The 17,323-nt window shown below is 54.2% G+C and overlaps 1 protein-coding gene across 4 annotated transcripts in view; it reads left to right on the top strand.

Moving 5' to 3' along the window:
- Positions 1-13,317, top strand: part of SLC43A2 (solute carrier family 43 member 2) — a 43,716-nt gene extending 30,399 nt beyond the window's left edge. For 3 of the 4 annotated variants that reach the window (XM_061390617.1, XM_061390619.1, XM_061390618.1), the window contains 5 exons: positions 406-544; positions 2,502-2,631; positions 5,393-5,466; positions 6,683-6,806; positions 7,448-13,317. In XM_061390617.1, coding sequence (XP_061246601.1) covers positions 406-544; positions 2,502-2,631; positions 5,393-5,466; positions 6,683-6,806; positions 7,448-7,609 — 629 coding nt within the window. In that variant the 3' untranslated portion in view covers positions 7,610-13,317. The remainder of the gene's footprint in view (positions 1-405; positions 545-2,501; positions 2,632-5,392; positions 5,467-6,682; positions 6,807-7,447) is intronic. The other variant, XM_061390621.1, reaches the window with a different exon arrangement.
- The last annotated feature ends 4,006 nt before the right edge of the window (positions 13,318-17,323 follow it).

Here is a 17,323-nt window from a genome sequence, read left to right as displayed (position 1 = left end):
TTCTCGGTGTGTTTCGAGGGGCAGGACACTGATACACGAGGCTGTTGACACACAAAACCTCGCTCCATCCTGGGCCTCGGTAATCTTGTGGTTCCCAGAGTCACAGAGACCTCCTGGAGCTCTGGGGAAGGTCACTGTGACGTACTGGACTTTGGTAGCTGTTTCTTGGAAATAGGCGAAGGATTTGGAGGAAAGAGTAGGGTGTCCTGCCCCTTGCTCAGACTTTGATTTCAGAGGTTGTCTCCCATCATGACTCACGGTGATAGGGATTGGGTGGGGGGGGTTCTGGGGGAAAAAAAACCCAGAAGGGTTTGTGGCATCACAGACTCTGCCCAGCCCCCTCCCCAGGCCTCAGCGGGCAGCCCCCCAGCCCCGCTCCGTGACCCGGCCCTTCTGTCTCCTCAGTGAGCCTCTACACCTCCATCTTCGGGGTGCTCCAGCTACTCTGCCTGCTCACCGCCCCCGTCATTGGCTACATCATGGATTGGAGGCTGAAGGAGTGTGAGGATGCCTCCGAGGAGCCCGAGGAGAAAGACGCCAACCCGTGCGTAGGCCGAACCCGTGTGCCTCGTGTCCCCAGAGGGAGCAGGCGGGTGTTAGGCGGCTCCGGGGTGGATGGGGCAGGTGTAAAGTCAGCAGGAGAGGCGAGAAGGGGCCATGCTCAAAGCCACTCTTGGCCCTCGCTCGGCTCAGCACACATACTGGTCTGTCACTTCTATCTGGAACAGTCTTTTGTATATAAAAGTTTGGGAAGCGCCAAGCTAGAAGAGAGGAGAGAAAGTAGACTGCTGCTGCTAAGTCGCTTCAGTCATGTCTAACTCGTGTGTGACCCCATAGACGGCAGCCCACCAGGCTCCCCCGTCCCTGGGATTCTCCAGGCAAGAACACTGGAGTGGGTTGCCATTTCCTTCTCCAATGCATGAAAGGGAAAAGTGAAAGTGAAGTCGCTCAGTCGTGTCCGACTCTTAGTGACCCCATGGACTGCAGCCCACCAGGCTCCCCCGTCCCTGGGATTCTCCAGGCAACAACACTGGAGTGGGTTGCCATTTCCTTCTCCAGAGAAAGCAGACTAGTAACTATCAAACACCCGCCTTTAGGACCACACACAGATCCTCAGCACGATTAGCACAAGGGCAGAGAGCCTTAGAGCAGTTCCGTTTGCCTGCAAAGCCTCCTTCACTGGGTGTGAGTTGTAAACAGGTATAAACTTAAGACATGTTAATAGATTTTTGTTCATGACTGTGAGAATTAAACGAGAAACTGGAGTTTCTTTATAGAAGGGTTGGGCTGTAAGATCAGAGGATGAATTAGATGCTGTCTTCTCTGACTCCACCTTAATAAGCTACTCTTGATTGTATCGGGCCCCGTGCCAAGCACTTAATACACAATCTCTCAGGGAAGCCTCCCAACACCTTGATGAGTTATACCCATTTTACAGATGAGGGAACTGAAACTAGGCGTTGGAGTGGCTTGCCTGAGGTCACACAAGGAGAAAGTGGTGGGCCTGGGCCTCCCTGCATATCTCTGAGCCCTTGGATGTCGTGCGATTGTCCGTGGGGCATCCCTGTGGGTGGTGAGACTTGAATCAGTAGTAGTGAATTCACAGGGAGATAATTACAGAGATGCTCTGTTATCTAGGTCAGGTCCTACAGCTGGAAAGCAGTTGGTGCCCATTCCAGTTCCATCTGCCACATGCTGATTTCTTCTTCACTCCTTCCTGCCCTGCAAGGGGAAACCCACTTGCTCCCTTATTTGGCTTATTCTCTGGCTTAGCATCAGCTCCCTGCAGGATTTGGGTGAAGCTGGAGCCAACAGTGAAGGAGGCTTTGCCACATCCTGACCTGGGTGCCTCCTCCTCCTCCCTCCCCATCATTGGGGATCTGACCTCAGTCTTCATTGAAATAGTGCAGGGTTCAGTTCAGTTCAGTCACTCAGTCATGTCCGACTCTTTTCGACCCCATGGACTACAGCACACCAGACCTCTCTGTCCATCACCAACTCCCAGAGTTTGCCCAAACTCATGTCCATTGAGTCGGTGATGCCATCCAACCATCTCATCCTCTGTCGTCCCCTTCTCCTCCTGCCTTCAATCTTTCCCAGCATCAGGATCTTGTCAAATGAGTCAGCTCTTTGCATTAGGTGGCCCAAGTGTTAGAGTTTCAGCTTCAACATCAGTCCTTCCAATGCAGGGTACTGATGCCCATCTTCTCGTGTCCAACCTCTCCACTAAGGTTCACACTCTGTGCTCAGTTCAGAGGGCCGTGGGGAGTGTCCCTCGTGATGGTCTATCCCCCACAGTCCTCAGCTAGCACTCACTTGGCGGTGGTGTCCAAGTCTTGCATTGTCCACAAGCTGTGACTCCCCGGGCCTGACTTCCTAGGAGAGTCTATTCTCCAGGGGCCCCCACCCCAGGGGCCCCCTTCCCCACCCCAGAGGGCCCCATGCCCCCATGCCCCCCACCCCACCCCAGGTCCTGTGTTCCATGCCCTGTGTCCCCACAGAGGTGAGAAGAAGAAGAAGCGGGACCGGCAGATCCAGAAGATCACCAATGCCACGCGGGCCTTCGCCTTCACCAACCTGCTGCTCGTGGGTTTCGGGGTGACCTGCCTCATTCCCAACCTGCCGCTCCAGGTGGGTGTGGGGGATGGGATGATGAGTGAGAGAGGGCCTGATGTCTCATGGGGGAGCCATTAGCAAAGAGAACAGTGACTTTTTATTCATTTAATCCAACCAGCCAAACCAATCAACCAGCCCACCCTGGTTTACCAAGGGCCTTCTATCTGCTAGGCTCTGTGTGCAACGCTGAGTTGTTCAGTTGCTAAGTCATGTCCGACTCTCTGTGACCCCATGGATTGCAGCACACCAGGCTTCCCTGTCCTTCATTATCTCCCAGAGTTTGCTTAAACTCATGTCCGTTGAGTTGGTGATACTGTGCAACCATCTCATCCTCTGTCGCCCCCTTCTCCTGCCCTCAATCTTTCTCAGCATCAGGGTCTTTTCTAATGAGTCGGTTCTTGGCATCAGGTGGCCAAGGTATTGGAGCTTCAGCTTCAGCATCAGTCCTTCCAATGAATATTCAGGGTTGATTTCCTTTAGGATTGACTGGTTTGATCTCCTTGCAGTCCAAGAGACTATCCAGAATCTTTTCCAGCACCACAGTTCTAAGAGCAAGCTGTAAATGGAACTGAGATTTCCTTTCACAGTAGACCCTTCCCTATGAAAGTGTATTATTCTTCTTGGTCTTGGGGCATCTTACACACCATGAATACCATCATCTTACCATTTCTGGAGTCACATGGTGTATTTGTGTAGCTAATTGTTTTGCCTTTGGTCAGACAGCTGTGATCTGACATCCTAAGAGGTCTGGCCAGTCTGTGGCATTGATGGGAGCATTCGCTCTTCTGGTTCAGGATGGCCACAGGAGAAAGCCTCTGATGATGAGCTCTTGGTATCTGGGTTCAAAAGTTTAATTGCTTTGCACGAGATTTTCAGTGCTTTTGGAACCTGACTTTTGGCAGAGAGCCCAAGAAAGGTAGATTGCGTTACCTGCCTGGCTCCACCCTTAGGTCCACAGAAGGGTTCTAGTTCCAGTCCTCAAGTTGAACTTTGAAGGAAGGGATACAAGTGATGGCATTGCTCCCAGATGGGTGTGACCCGAGTCCAGGTGGTATCTTGGACCAAGTCCAGGAGGAAAGCAGGAGTCCCTTCCTTTCTACAAGTGGCCACATGTAGAAATACAGGGAACACCAGGTGTGCACCACCCACGGGTATTGGTGTGTGCTTGTGCCGACTCCGCGTGCAGCTGGGATAAACCCCCAGAGACTGATGCCGGCTCCAGACGGGAGTACTGGCACATCCCTGGTGCCTTCCCAGCCTCCTGGTGGTGGTGGCCCTCTCTGCAAGACCGGTAGACCCTTGCCCTGACCACCTTGTCCAGTCACGGGGCAGTGGTCAGTGAGGACCGCGATCTGCTTTTTGTTTTAACCAGTTCTTACTGAAAGACAAGTTGTGAAGAGGCAGCACAGCCTTTGGGGTGCAAAGGGGGAGCCTGTAAGGGATGCGTGTGCTTTTAGGCACAGCCCTCTCACAGCGCCGCAGAGAGCAGTCCCCCTGCCTCCGCCACCCACATTCCCGGAAACAGGGCTTGGCTGCTGCGCCTGATGACAGGGCTGTGTGCAGAGAACAAACAAAGGGTCCCGGCAGCAAAGTAGACAGCTCGTGGCTCTCAGGAATCGTTAACAAGGGCCTGCTCAGCCTGCCAGCAGTGGCCTTTCCTTAGGAAAGCAGAGTGAGAGGAGAGGGGGACAGCCATCTGCCAGTAGGGCCTGGAGGACCAGGCTGGGAGACCGGGGCACCGCCCTCGGGTCCCAAAAGGCGGGAGTGATGATCGGTGACCTCCTACCTAGTGCCGTGTCCATACATACACCTGATGGCAGACTTTAGATGGGAGTGGGGTAGCGGGAGCCTTGGTTTCTCATGTTTGGCAATTTGCATGGTGTAAGTGTGTTCATCATGGCTAGTATCAAACAATACATTGTCCATTGTCACACGATAACACACCGTCATATATATATTATGCATGCTCGGTTGCTAAGTCGTATCCTACTCTTTCGAGACCCCATGGACTATAGCCCTCCAGGCTCTTCTGTCCATGGAATCTCCCAGGCAAGAATACTAGAGTGGGTTGCCATTTTGTCTTCCGGGGGATCTACCCGATCCAGGGATCGAACTCGCGTCTCTTGCACCTCCTGCATTGGCAGGTGGATTCTTTTACCACCGTGCCACCTGGCCAAAAAGTTCGTTAGAGTTTTTCCTTAAGATGTTCAGGGGAAAACCCTAACCAACCCAATATCTACAGTAGACTTAAAAAACCTTAAGACTAGAGGTAATAGTAAAACAGAATGAAGTGATCAAGATGTGATGGGCTTTGAGTATTCACGAACTTTGTTTTCAGTGCACAGTTGATCCTTGAACAACACAAGTTTGAACTGTGCGGTTCCACTCACGCTTGGACTGTTTTCAATAGTAAATATGTACCGCACAATCAGTGGGTGATTGAATCTGAGGATATGAAACTGTGGATACAGAGGCCAGAGTATTAGTTTAATGTGGATTTGTGGCTGCATAGAGGGTCAGCACCCCTAATCCCTCACATTGTCCAAGGGTCAATTGTCACTAAATTGTACCTTTAATGCAATGGAGTTGTTAGTAATGACTGTGTTGAACAATTGGCTCAGAATTTTTGGCATTCGGGAGTAGGCCATGGCGAACTGGCCAAGCCGACTCCAGGGTGCCAGTGCTCCCACCACTCAGGACCCTGGGAGCTTTGGGGCAGGGGGACAAAGGGAGACCCTCCATGTCTCCTGCTCACACTCTGCTCTCCCCATCTCAGATCCTCTCCTTCATCCTGCACACAATCGTGCGAGGATTCATCCACTCGGCCGTCGGGGGCTTATATGCCGCCGTGTAAGTCCTGGGGGCTGCGGGTGGCCTGGTGGCTGAGGGTAAGGGGATGGATGACCTGAGGGGGCTTCCAGGTGGGGCTGAGGGCCTGAAGGGGACCATCTTGTCTACCTGAGGTTCCTCCTCTTGTCTTAGATATTAGGGTTTCTGTGGGGTGTGTCAGGAGAAGGCCGTACTCGGTGGGAGCAGGTCAGTGGGCAGACAGTTGGGTGCCCACAAGCCTTGGCATTTAACACGAAGTCAGTTCCCCCGGCTAGGGTGCAGCTCGGTATCGTTACGGCCTCAGGGGCTGCTGCTCAGCTGAGTCCTGGGGCTGCTGCTGACTGCTCATGGGAAGCGCAGGGGTGAGTTCTGGCTACATGCATCTGAATGTTGACCTTCAAATGGCCTTCAGTGGCAGCAGCGACATAAATAACTGAGCCCCGAATGTACCTGACAGAGCCCACACAGGGCCTCAAAGGGCTGGTCTGCCCGCAGTTTTCTCAGCCCTTGGCTAAAGTGAAACCTGCCTCCTTTTCCAAGAGGCCACACACACCTAAGGAACCATAGTTGTTCGTCTTCCTCAGGCTGGGGCTTGGCTCAAACACCAGAACCCAAACACCATCCGCTGTCTCTCTCTGACCAAAGACAGGCTCATTCCTGCAGCCATTCCTTGCTAAGCCACGATGCCTAATGTCCTGAGATTATGCCAGAACTTTCTCCCCGCTCCCAAGAGCATCCCATGGGGGTCATCCCAGGTCTGCATGCTCCACCCCACGCCACCCTCCCCGCCCCAAGACCTAGAGGAAGTTGAGGCCACCCTGGCAGAGTCTGAGGGAGTCGGCTGAGGGCTGTGATGCTATGTTTCCGTGATTATACAATGCTCCTCTGGATGAAGGTGCAGCCAAGCCCGGCCCAGCCTCCCACCTGCTCCCTGGGCCTAGCTCCCGAGCCACAGACTCCTGCCGGAATCATGTTGTCCACTCGGCTCGGCCAGACACCCGTGGGCCCCAGGGCCTTCATGCTGGTCCAAAGGGGAAATTCTCTGCATGGAACTGCTCATCACAAAGCAGTCCAAAGATGGACACCGGACTGTCCTCTGAAGCTGTTCCCACATCTCCTTTGATACCTCAAGTTGCAGCCTGGGGGCACCGGCAAGTGGGGCCAGGCTGAGGCCGAGGAGCATCGGGGAAGCCGGACAGTGGGCCCCGCGGTGACAGGCTCTCTCCTGTCCTGGCAGGTACCCCTCCACACAGTTTGGGAGCCTCACGGGCCTGCAGTCCCTGATCAGCGCCCTCTTCGCTCTCCTGCAGCAGCCCCTGTTTCTGGCTATGATGGGTCCCCTCCAGGGAGACCCTCTGTGGGTAAGAAGGTTTGGGGGGCGCCGGGTTATGGGCATCCACTCTACTCTGCTGACTGGGAGCTGGGAGGCATCTCAGCGTGTTCCAGAACCCCAGCACAGGCAGTTTGGAACTTTGGTTAGGGTCAGTTCAGGGATCCCTTGTGAATAGGCTGGGGAGCAAGAGGGGAAGAGTATCCTTTCTATCCGTTTCTTAAAAAAAAATTAATTTTGGCTATGCTGTGTGGCATATGGGATCTTAGTTCCCCAACCAAGGATCAAACCCACACTTCCTGCAGTGGAAGCTCAGAGTCTCAACCTCTGGACCTGATTTTGGGGTAAATGGAACCGAGTTGCTGTCCCTGCCACTCCTGCCAGAGGCTGGGATTCATAACCAGGTTCTGTGAGCTTGTCCCAATCCCACCACACCCCTGGACCTTCAGATCAGCACGTTGGTGTGGCCCGTGGACTACTGGGGAATCCTGATGCCAGAATGTGGGATGACAGGCCCTCGGACCTCCTGAAACTCCTCCTATGTTTTTCCTGTGACCTTCGCCTCAATCCCAACCTTGAGAGCGAGGAAGGGTCTGGCTGCACGAGGACTGCAGCCCACACGTGCTGGGGTCCCTGCCCCTTGTGACGGCCACTCTCGTCCCTGCCCCCCAGGTGAACGTGGGCCTGCTGGTCGTGAGCATGCTGGGCTTCTGCCTCCCCCTCTACCTCATCTGCTACCGGCGCCAGCTGGAGAGGCAGCTAGAGCGGAAGAGAGAGGACGACAAGCTTTTCCTCAAGCTCAACGGCTCGTCCAACCAGGAGGCTTTTGTGTAGCGCCTGCCTTCTCGGGATCGCGGCCTCCTGCCTTCTCGCTTCAGTGACTCGCGGTGTCCTCGTCCCCACCCCAGAGGACCTCCACGCACTCCCGCCCGCCCCCAACCCCAGGATCCTGTCCTTCACTGTGTTGGAGTCCACGCTCCCTCCCAGGGCCCCGGTCCTGCCTCGGAGCTCTGCGGTGGACAGACGGATGGGAGAGGGCCGGGACAGACGCTTCTCCTCCTGCTGGAGGCAGGGAGGCTCTGGACTTCACTCCGCCACCCTCGAGGGGTCCTTGAGCCTCGGGGCTCCATGGGGCCTGCAGGAGAAGCCAGGAGGACCGCCTGGGCTAGCAGACCCTCTCCCCTGAAGTGTGTCCGGATTCTGCCTCTAGCCAAAGTAGAGGGGTCTGCCATCCACTGCCCGCCTCCTGCCCCTCGGCTGCATGTCCACCGACCACGCCTGCCTGAGGACAAAGGCTTGCTCTGTCTGCACACCCCCACCCCCAGCCTGGCCCCTCACCTCCTCCCCCGGCCAGTCAGAGCTGCCTGAGGAAGGAAGGACCCGCTTCCTGTTGTTGGTGCTAACTCCTTTGTGGCCTGTCCATGGCCTGTCCTCCTGTTCAAGGCCTGTGGGGAAGCGCCCCCCCGCCCCCTGTCCTCCCCCCTCCAGCTTAGCCTGGGAAGGGTCTGGAGGGCTGGATGGTCACGTGGGAACCATGGACAAGGCCGGGCAGCGGCCCTTTCCCTCTTCCCTCAGGACTTGAGTGGGGGCATGTCTCCACTGCCACCCTCTGTCCAGGCTGTGACCTGAAGGGAATTAAGGGGGCACCAACAGGGCATATCACACACACACACACACACACACACACACACACACACACACAGCTGTTTTTGTGGGGTGTGGAAATGAGGCTGCGGCTGACAGTCCTGGAGGTCCAGGCCTGGGTGGGGAGGTGAATTTGTGAGAGGCCGAGGGGGTGTGGATGTGTGGGCTGTGTTTGCATGTGCTGGGTATGAGAAATGTGTGTGGGGGTGGTGGCAGGGTGTGGGCTCTGGGTGACTGCACTTATCCTCCCAGAGCTGCCCCCAGCTGGCCAGGCCTGCAGCAAGCCCAGCGCCTGGGAGCCAGCCCTGTTCAGGGCCAAGCTTGTCCCAGCTGCGGGGCCACAGCGCCCCCTGCTGGCAGACTCCTAGGGGCCCTGGAGCTGTTTACTTGGGTGAGGCCACCTTTCCTCTGCCAGGCGGGCCTGGCTTACCAACCCACCCACCTTGACTGCGCTCAGAAATGTGTCTGAGGCTTCCTGGGAGTTCTGAGAGGGGTGGGTGGATTTTTAGGTTATATGTTTTCAGTTTTATCAGACTCCTTTTTATAAAGCAATAAATCCACTTCCCTACTGGTAAGGGATGCCCCCTTCTAGCATATCAATTCATGACTCCATGTGCCTGTTTTGAGCTTGAGAAGAAAAGGCAGGACAAAGTTTTCTGCCACTGAGCAGCCCCAGTTGTCCCCAGCTGCCGACTCTGGGTAACATCTCTCTCTGGGTGTGATTGCTGTCTTGGGAGGGGCGGTGGGCCAGGAAAAGACCTTCCTCCCCTGCCCCAGCCCTAACACATCAGGCCTGTGCAGACACCTTAGAAGTGTGGCCACCCGCTCCTCTGCTGCTTATCCCAGCCAGACAGGCTAATCCTGACCCCCTTTCATCCCTGCTCAGGCTTCCTGTCACCAGTCAGCCACACCAAGGGTTCCTCCTGGGTTCAGGACGCAGGGTGACCCCAGACAAGCCGCAGCCTCAAAGACAGCAGGGGCAGGATGTGGCGGGAGGAATGGGTGGTGATGGGAAGGGGCAGACCCAGGCCCAGACCTGAGCTTCCTGTCACAGTTGAGCCCCTGAAACTCACCTCCCTAGGCTTCATCCACTCAAATACTCAAAAGCAGGTATTTGTTTTAAACACTTTTTTTTTTTTTTTTTAAAGGAGAGAGTGTGAGATGAACATTTCTCCCAAAGCATTCCTAAAAACTCTAGTTCTGGAAAATGTGAAGGTTATTTTAATTTTTAAAAAAATTTTGGGATTTCCCTGGTGGTCCATTGGCTAAGACTCTGTACTCCCAATGCAGGGGACCTGGGTTCAATCCCTGGTCAGGGAACTAGATCCCACATGTCTCAACTAAGAACCCGGTGCAGCCAAATACATAATTTTTTAAAAGTTTTGTAGTCAGATTTGGGAAATGCTGGACGAGGTGAAGTTAGCTCAGTGCTGGTGGGCTGTGCTCTCCAGAGGGGTGTGGTGGGCAGCTGGGGAATGGTTTTAACAACCCCAGCCACCCCACCCCAGGTGTGGCCCAGGTTCTACCTGCAGCAGGAGCTTTTGGGGTGTGTGTTAATAACATAGCCCCAGGGGCTTGCCTCTGACCTAGAGGGAAACTAAAGTCTATTCTTTGCTAAGCCCCACCTGGTGATTCTGGTGCAGCTGCCCCCCTCCCCAACATTTGAAAGCCACTGACAATGGAGTGCAGTTTGGGGCAGTGCTGATTAGCAAGGGCCCTTCCCACTGGGAAGTGTACTGAGGCCACAAGGACACAGCCTGTGTTGTGCCCAGCAGCCCCCAGCGCAGCCGAAGTGGGAGCTTCAACCTCTCTCTCTCGCCCACCTGCCTGCAGGGTGTGTACACGTGGAAAGGAGCAGGCGTTGAGAAACCAGAGTTCAGGGTGGAAAATAGTCCGGAGCCAGTAGTGTATGGGGCTTAGGGACATGAAAATGAGAGCAGGGTACCAGGCGGTTTGGGTACCACGTGTGCCACACACACACCCCCACTCCCTTGCCAGTCATTTTACTCTGGCTGCAGGATTGATGAGTTATATTTTCTCATTACCATCACTGAGGCATGCTAAGAAGCCAAGAGCTGGTATACTCCCCTCCCTATTTTACAGCTGGGAGAATTGAGGCCTGCACAGGTAGAGTAACTCGCTCATGGTTAAAGCCAAGGACTTGCATATGGTCCTAATCTCTGGAGCAGCCACGACCCTCTAGATCAGGACAGTCCATTCGGAGCGGCAGCCTGGGGGCCTCTAGGCCTTAAGATCAAGGTGAAACAGCCTGAGGAAGGGAAACAGACACAGGCGAGGTCTCCTTTTCTTGGAGCCAAGAGCTTCCTTAGATTTGGGGGAGCTGTACGTAGTAGAGTCATCTTGGCCTTAGAGGCGGATGGTAACTTGGGGGAGGAAGTCTCTGGTCACCCCCAGCCATGAGAGGAGTGCCCTGGGATGGGGAAGGGACCATGGGCTGGTCAAAGGCAGTGGTCATCACTGGCCTGGGCCCTCCATCATCCCCCTGGTTCTCCAGGTTCCTGGTAGGAAGGAAGGAGCAGGCAGTGGTGCCCGGTCCAGGGCGTTCAACTGGAGCAAGAAGCAGGGTCACACCAGCCTCAGGAGTGTTGCCAGGAGCCCCGTCCTTTCTGTCTCCCTGGACTTGAGTCCAGGTGATCCTTTGTGGCTGGCTTCCTCCAAAGCCTCCTGGCCTCTGCCTGCGGCTCTCGCTGCCTGGGCCTGTCGTCAGGAAGGTTCCCACCCTCGTAAAGGCCACAGGTGGGGTTGCGGGTTGTGGGTTCCTTTCTGTTTTGCTCCATCTCCTATTCCCTCTTGTACTCAGTGTCAGCCTGGTGAGAAGAACTCCAGCCTTCCTTGTTCTGGCCCTGGGCTGTGAAGCATGAGGGCCTCCCACGGCCCTAGGCCCCAAGCACGCTGAAGGTGGGGAGGTGGCCAGTGTTGGGAGGACGTGCGCAGCACTGTCTCAGACAACTGCGTGAACTTTCAGTCAGCCCAGTGGAGTTTTGTTTCTTCTTATATCACGATCATGCTTTTAACCATTCAGCTTCTTACAGTCCTCACACCATAGAGACTGACAAACCCAGGTTGCTGTTCCTTAGTTGCTTAGTCATGTCTGAGTCTGTGCGACCCACGGACCGTAGCCCATCAGGCTCCTCTGTCCCTGGGATTTCCCAGGCAAGAATTCCGGAGTGGGTCGCCATTTCCTTCTCCAAGGGAGTTGTTTTTATCTTTTGGCCCCACCATGCAGCATGTGGGATCCTAGTTCCTCTACCAGGGATTGAACCCACACCCCATGCATTGGAACTACTGGACCACCAGGAAAGTCCTCAGGGGTGTGGGCGTTGGCGGTTAATACATTTGCATGTCCATCTGTGTGAATTTAAACACATATGCACCAGGGGCAGGTGATCCGGAAGGGTCAGGCTGTGGGCCCGCTATGGCAAGAGGCTCCCGTCTCTGAGCTCTGAGAAGTCTTCTTAACAGAGTCAGGCTTCTGGGGCTGTTTAATCCACAGCTTCCCTCCCTCTGAGGGGTAATACAATGGATTATCGTGAGTTCTGGGGCAGGAAGGCGTCTTAACTGTGGGGTTAGGATTAGGAGCCCAGGACCCTGAAAGTGAGGTGGGTTTTCCACAGGCTGTGGGACCCCCCTGGAATGGGGGTGGGGTCGGGGTGAGCAGGCCGGCTCTGGGAGCCTGTCCCCGACCCAGGCCCTGACTCGCCCCAAACCCTGGGGTGAGGATGCATATCAGGAAGGAGGCGCAGCGTCCTCCATGTGGATGGCCCACCGCAGGGCAGACCTCTCCCATCTGTGCCCTTGGTCTCTCTGCAGGCAGCACTTCCAGCCCTGGAGTCAGCCCTTCTCAGCCTCCCAAGCAGATCCAAGACCCAACTAGGGCCTCCGGCTGCTCAACCCTTCCCAGAGTGAGACTCTACCTCCCTGTGCTGAGGAGGCGATGAGGGAAGGGCAGAGGTTAGAGGCCCCACCACGCCTATTATCTTGTGACCATAGACAAGTCTTGAGCCTCGGTTTCTCATCTGTAAAATGGAAGTGTTACCCCCGCCCCCGGAGACTCAGTGGACCTGGACGTCAAGCAGTTGTACGTTATTGTACCTGGCACTTAGTAGGCACTTAACCAGTGATAGAATTATTTTTATGACCCTGGAGCGGAGCAGACAGCACAGGGGATAAGGACCATCCGCACACACCCTCCCCCGCCCGTGTAACAGGACAGACTTCAGGCAGCTCTGCCTGGGCCTTTGGCCAAGTAAAGGAAGTGAGGTCCGTTTCTTCTGATCCCTCCCCCTCTCAGGACCACCCTCTCTCAGCAAAAGCCTTAAGTTGTCCCCCTGTTCACTTTGACGTCTTTCGCATTTTGGTAAGAGACTTGGCCAAAAAGCTTCTCAAGATAATCTCTAAATGGGGGATGTTCAGGCACTCTTGACAGTTTTACGTTGAGGTGGGTGACTCAGAGCACAGCTTGTGGACAACACCTTCACGCCACCTCCTTGTAAAACCGCCCGTGTGCCTTTGTGTGCATGTGTGTGCATGTGTGTGTTGACGTCTGGGGTATAATTCCAGGCACGTCGGGTGTGAACGTGTTTAGAGGAGGGTGTGGGAGCTTATCTCTCCTTTGACAAAGAGAGAGAGGGTCATGCCTCGCTGAATCTCTCTTGGTGGGTAGAAAGGCCCAGGCTCTGTCCAAGGACCCAGCCCAGGCCCTCAGAGTGGTGCCTGAAGGGTTAATCTGTTCCCATGTCAACCGGGGTCAATGTCTTGTCACTGACAGCTCAGCAGCTGACCCTGACTCTTCCTGGCCCTTTGCTGTTTCTAGCACCTGGCTTCCTGGCACACAGTAAGCACTGAATAAACATCTGCCGAGAATGGCCAAGAACTGCTTCCCCCTTGGCCCCTGTGTCTCTTTCTGTCTGAGTCACACATTCACTTGCCACTTGTCTTGCCCATCACCTGTCTGAAATGTGCTCCCTGACCCCAGAGCTGGGGGAGGGACCGAGGAGGGGACCTCAGTGGTGGAGGGAGCCCAAGGCAGCTGGGAATTCCAGTTCTAAGGCAGGTACTCATTCTTGACCCTCGGCTTTTGTCCTGAGTCAGCAGTCATGGGCACACCTGCTTCTTCTACGGGTTTCCCACAAAGTTGGGCCCTGGGCAAAGGCAGCAGGAAAGAAGAGCCACTGGGCTTCCTCAGAGAAGCCCCAGGGAGACCCTCACTGCCAGGGAGGGGAGAGGGCAGCCTGGTTGTCTGAAGCTTGGTTCCCAATCCTCTAGGGTAGAGGGCATTGAGGCCCTGGGCAGGGAGGTAGGTGGCCTCAGGAGCCAGCTGGGGACGGGGTAGGACCCCTGCATGGCACACAGGGCAGAGATGGTAAATGGAGGTTCATGAGGGCTTCTACTCATCAGGATTGCAAGCTCAAAAGCCACGCTCCGCCACATCCCTGCACTGTGACCTTCGTTTTCCCGCTTTTGATGCAGACACAGTGGAGAACGAGTTTTCTAGTATAAGTAGAACCCCAGCATGATGACGTAAGGGCTGCTGGACAGTGACCTCTCTGCCAGGTACACAAGAGGACCTGGGGGGCACCTCGGGGATCTGGAGGCCACAGCCCCAGCTAAGAGGACAGCCTTGACACAGCTCTAACCCTTCAAGGCCCTGTGGGAACGAGCCCACTGTTGCCTGATCTCCTGATTTTTACAAAAGAAGCTGGGAATTCTGAGTTTTATGTAAAACATCCCCATTTTCAGATGAAATTTCAGAGAAATTTATTTTAAAGATCATGGCTGCTCAAATGGCTTTTCACCGTGTGCAGGCCAAACTCTGCTGGAGGCAGGGAGAGAGGGAGAAGGTCAAGTCCAGGGCGCCACTGTTCCCTCCCTCCCACTGATACTGTGTTTGTCTGGACTGTGCCCCACGTGGGCTGGGACTTTCTACCTGTGTCTCCCCAGCCTGGGGCATCATGAGTGCTGTCCAGTGAGCAAGTGGTTAAACCCTCTAGTCCGGCTTCTAGAGTGACCCTCAGGCCCTGTTTAGGGACAAGGAATCATCAGGCCCAGCGCAGGGCACAGCCAGCCAAACTCACAGACCCAGCCTGGCCTATGCACTCCTCTGCTCAGGGGGGCAAGGCCAAGGCAGGGCCGTGCTTCGTCTGCCCTCCTGTCTGTCTGTCTCCCCAATATCACGAATGCCCCCAAGAGCTAGCATGGGTACTGCTTTGCCACGATAAACTCTAGAGTCTTGAATGGTGCCGGGCATGCAACAGATGCTCGATAAATACTGCAGGATGAAGTTTAAAAAAGAGAGAGAGGGCTTCCCTGGTGGCTCAGTGGTAAAGAATCTGGCTGCCAATGCAGGAGACAAGGGTTCAATCCCTGATCTGGGACGATCCCACATGCTATTGAGTCTGTGCTCTAGAGCTGGGGAAACACGACTACTGAGCCCATATGCAGCTACTGAAGCCCGTGCGCCCTACAGCCTGCGCTCTACAAGAGAAGCCACGACAATGAGAAGCCTGCACACGGCAACCAGAGGGTAGCCCCTGCTCACCACAGCTAGAGAAAAGCCCGTGCAGGAACAAAGACCCAGCACAGCCAAAAATAAACAAATGAATAAAACTGCTTTTAAAAAAGAGTGAGTGAGAGAGAAATAAACCAAAAAGAGGCTGAAATTGGCTGAGGCCAAGGCTGGGAGAAGAGTATGCTTTCAGCAGGCAGGAAGGGACCGAGCTGAGGATGGAAACAGTGAAACACAGTCTCCCCGCAATACCCAGAGATGGGTTACAGGTGTGGCTGCGACCGAGGCGGTAAGAAGGGCCAGCCAGCCAGGAGCATCCACACGGAGGGCCAGGACTGTGAGAGGCGCAGACATCAACAGTGCAGAGGAGACAGGGGGAGTCCAAGAGAGAGCGGATCACTACCCAGAGCGCAGGAACAAAGACCAAGATGGCAGGGATGAAGAGAGACAGAGAGAGGGAGACGAGCAGGGACGTGACACAGGAAGAGGCAAAGAGAAACACAGAGAGGAGATAGCAAGAGAGATTAAAGAGACAGAGAGAGCACCGACAGAGAGTTACAGAGGAACAGAAAGAGAGAGACAGAAGGGGCACAGAGAGAACAAAAAGAGAAAGGGAGAGACAGAGAGAGATACAGAGAGACTTCTAGATGTGAGATAAAGAGAGATCAACAGAGAGAGATACCAAGAGATGGAGAGGAGAGACAGAAGGAGACAGGGGCAGCTAGAGAGATGGAGAAAAGATGGGTACAGATAGAGGAAGAGAGATAGAGATGTGTGAGACAGAAGGATTGCTATGATACTGGAGATTCACGTTCTTCTCGCCGGCTCAGCCAGGAGCATATACACGTAGCCTCGAGGGGTCCTTCCTCACAGGCCCCCCTTCTTCCAGAACGGTCATACAGAAATATGCCACGCGCTGCATGAAACTGCTTTACGCATATTGCCTCATCTACGGACATCCAGCAAGTCCACAAGGCGGCCACTACCATTGTCTCCATTTTACAAATGAAGGAGCTGAGGCCCAGAGAGGTTAAGCAACTTGCACAAGGTCACACAGGTAGGAAGTGGTAGGATTGGAACTCCAGGGCATCAGGCACCAGGGGTTCATTCCCACAGTGGGATCGTCGGCTCACAGTGAGGCACTCTGGAGAGTGCTGTGGGCCCTGCATGTAAGGTTTTGATCTTTTTTTTTTTCATTTGGCTACACTAGGTCTTAGTTTCAGCACGTGGGCACGTGGGATCTTTTCTTTTAGTTGCAGCATATGGGATCTAGTTCCCTGACCAGGCGTTGGGAGTGCAGTCTTAGCCACTGGGCCACCAGGGAAATTCCAAGGCCTAACTGTTATGTACGCCAGAAGCACAGAAGCAAAGCTTGTTAGAGGAAGAGATGTAAGAAACAGAACACCTGAGAATAAAATGTGGAGGGAAAAAAAAGGCAGACATTGTTCAGATACCAAATGTATTTAAAATAAACTCTAAAATAATATTTTTTAGATGATTAGGGACATTTGAATATGAACTGGGTAAGAGATGACCAGTTTTGTTCAGTGTGATAATGACATTGTGGATTCAGAAGAAAATATCCCTATTTCTAGAATGCACATGGGTATATGGAGGGCAGAGATGACATGATGTTTCAGAAAAGAAATGAAGCAGGTGTGGTAAAAATCTGGCCAGCAGTTGATTCTGCTTCTGCTGCTGCTGCTAAATTGCTTCAGTCGCGTCCGACCCTGTACAACCCTACGGACAGCAGCCCACCAGGCTTCTCCATCCACAGGATTCTTTAGGCAAGAATACTGGAATGGGTTGCCATTTCCTTCTCCAAGTTGATCCTGAGTGATAAGGAATGCGGATTCCTTAAGGTCAGATCTCTAACTTGTCTCTCAGGGCCCCATATTCTGTCCTGGCTGTGTGTGTGTCTATCAAATGAACCCCTTATGCTCCGACTGAAGGCTCTACCCTGGCCTCCCCACTCCCCAGATTCTGTCCACCTAGAACCCTGACTCTGCCCCTTTGCACGTGTTCCTTTCCCTGCAAAGATGACAATCCCCTCTTTTAGCCAGATACTCATCGCCGCCTTGTCCCTAGACACTTCCTCACCTCTCCAGCCCAGGAGCCTCTCCTTGGACTCTTTCCAGCACTGTCCTTTGTGTCACACACGGTCACCTTTATGGCCAGTGACCTCCATCACTCGGTACAGTTTTCTGCAAGTACGAGGCCTCCTCTCTGTGAATTCCTCCACATGGAAGGTGTTTCTCGGGTAATTTAATGGTTGCGTTGCTTTATATTTCCCTCACTGCCTGGCAGGCCCTCCAGACTCCCTCATCTCAACTCTGATTCAGGTTTCCATCTAAACATGACCTCTTCTTTTTAAATTT

This window comes from Bos javanicus, chromosome 19 (assembly GCF_032452875.1).
Source record: "Bos javanicus breed banteng chromosome 19, ARS-OSU_banteng_1.0, whole genome shotgun sequence".
Lineage (NCBI taxonomy): Eukaryota > Metazoa > Chordata > Mammalia > Artiodactyla > Bovidae > Bos > Bos javanicus.
This window is presented reverse-complemented; position numbering and strand designations above follow the sequence as displayed.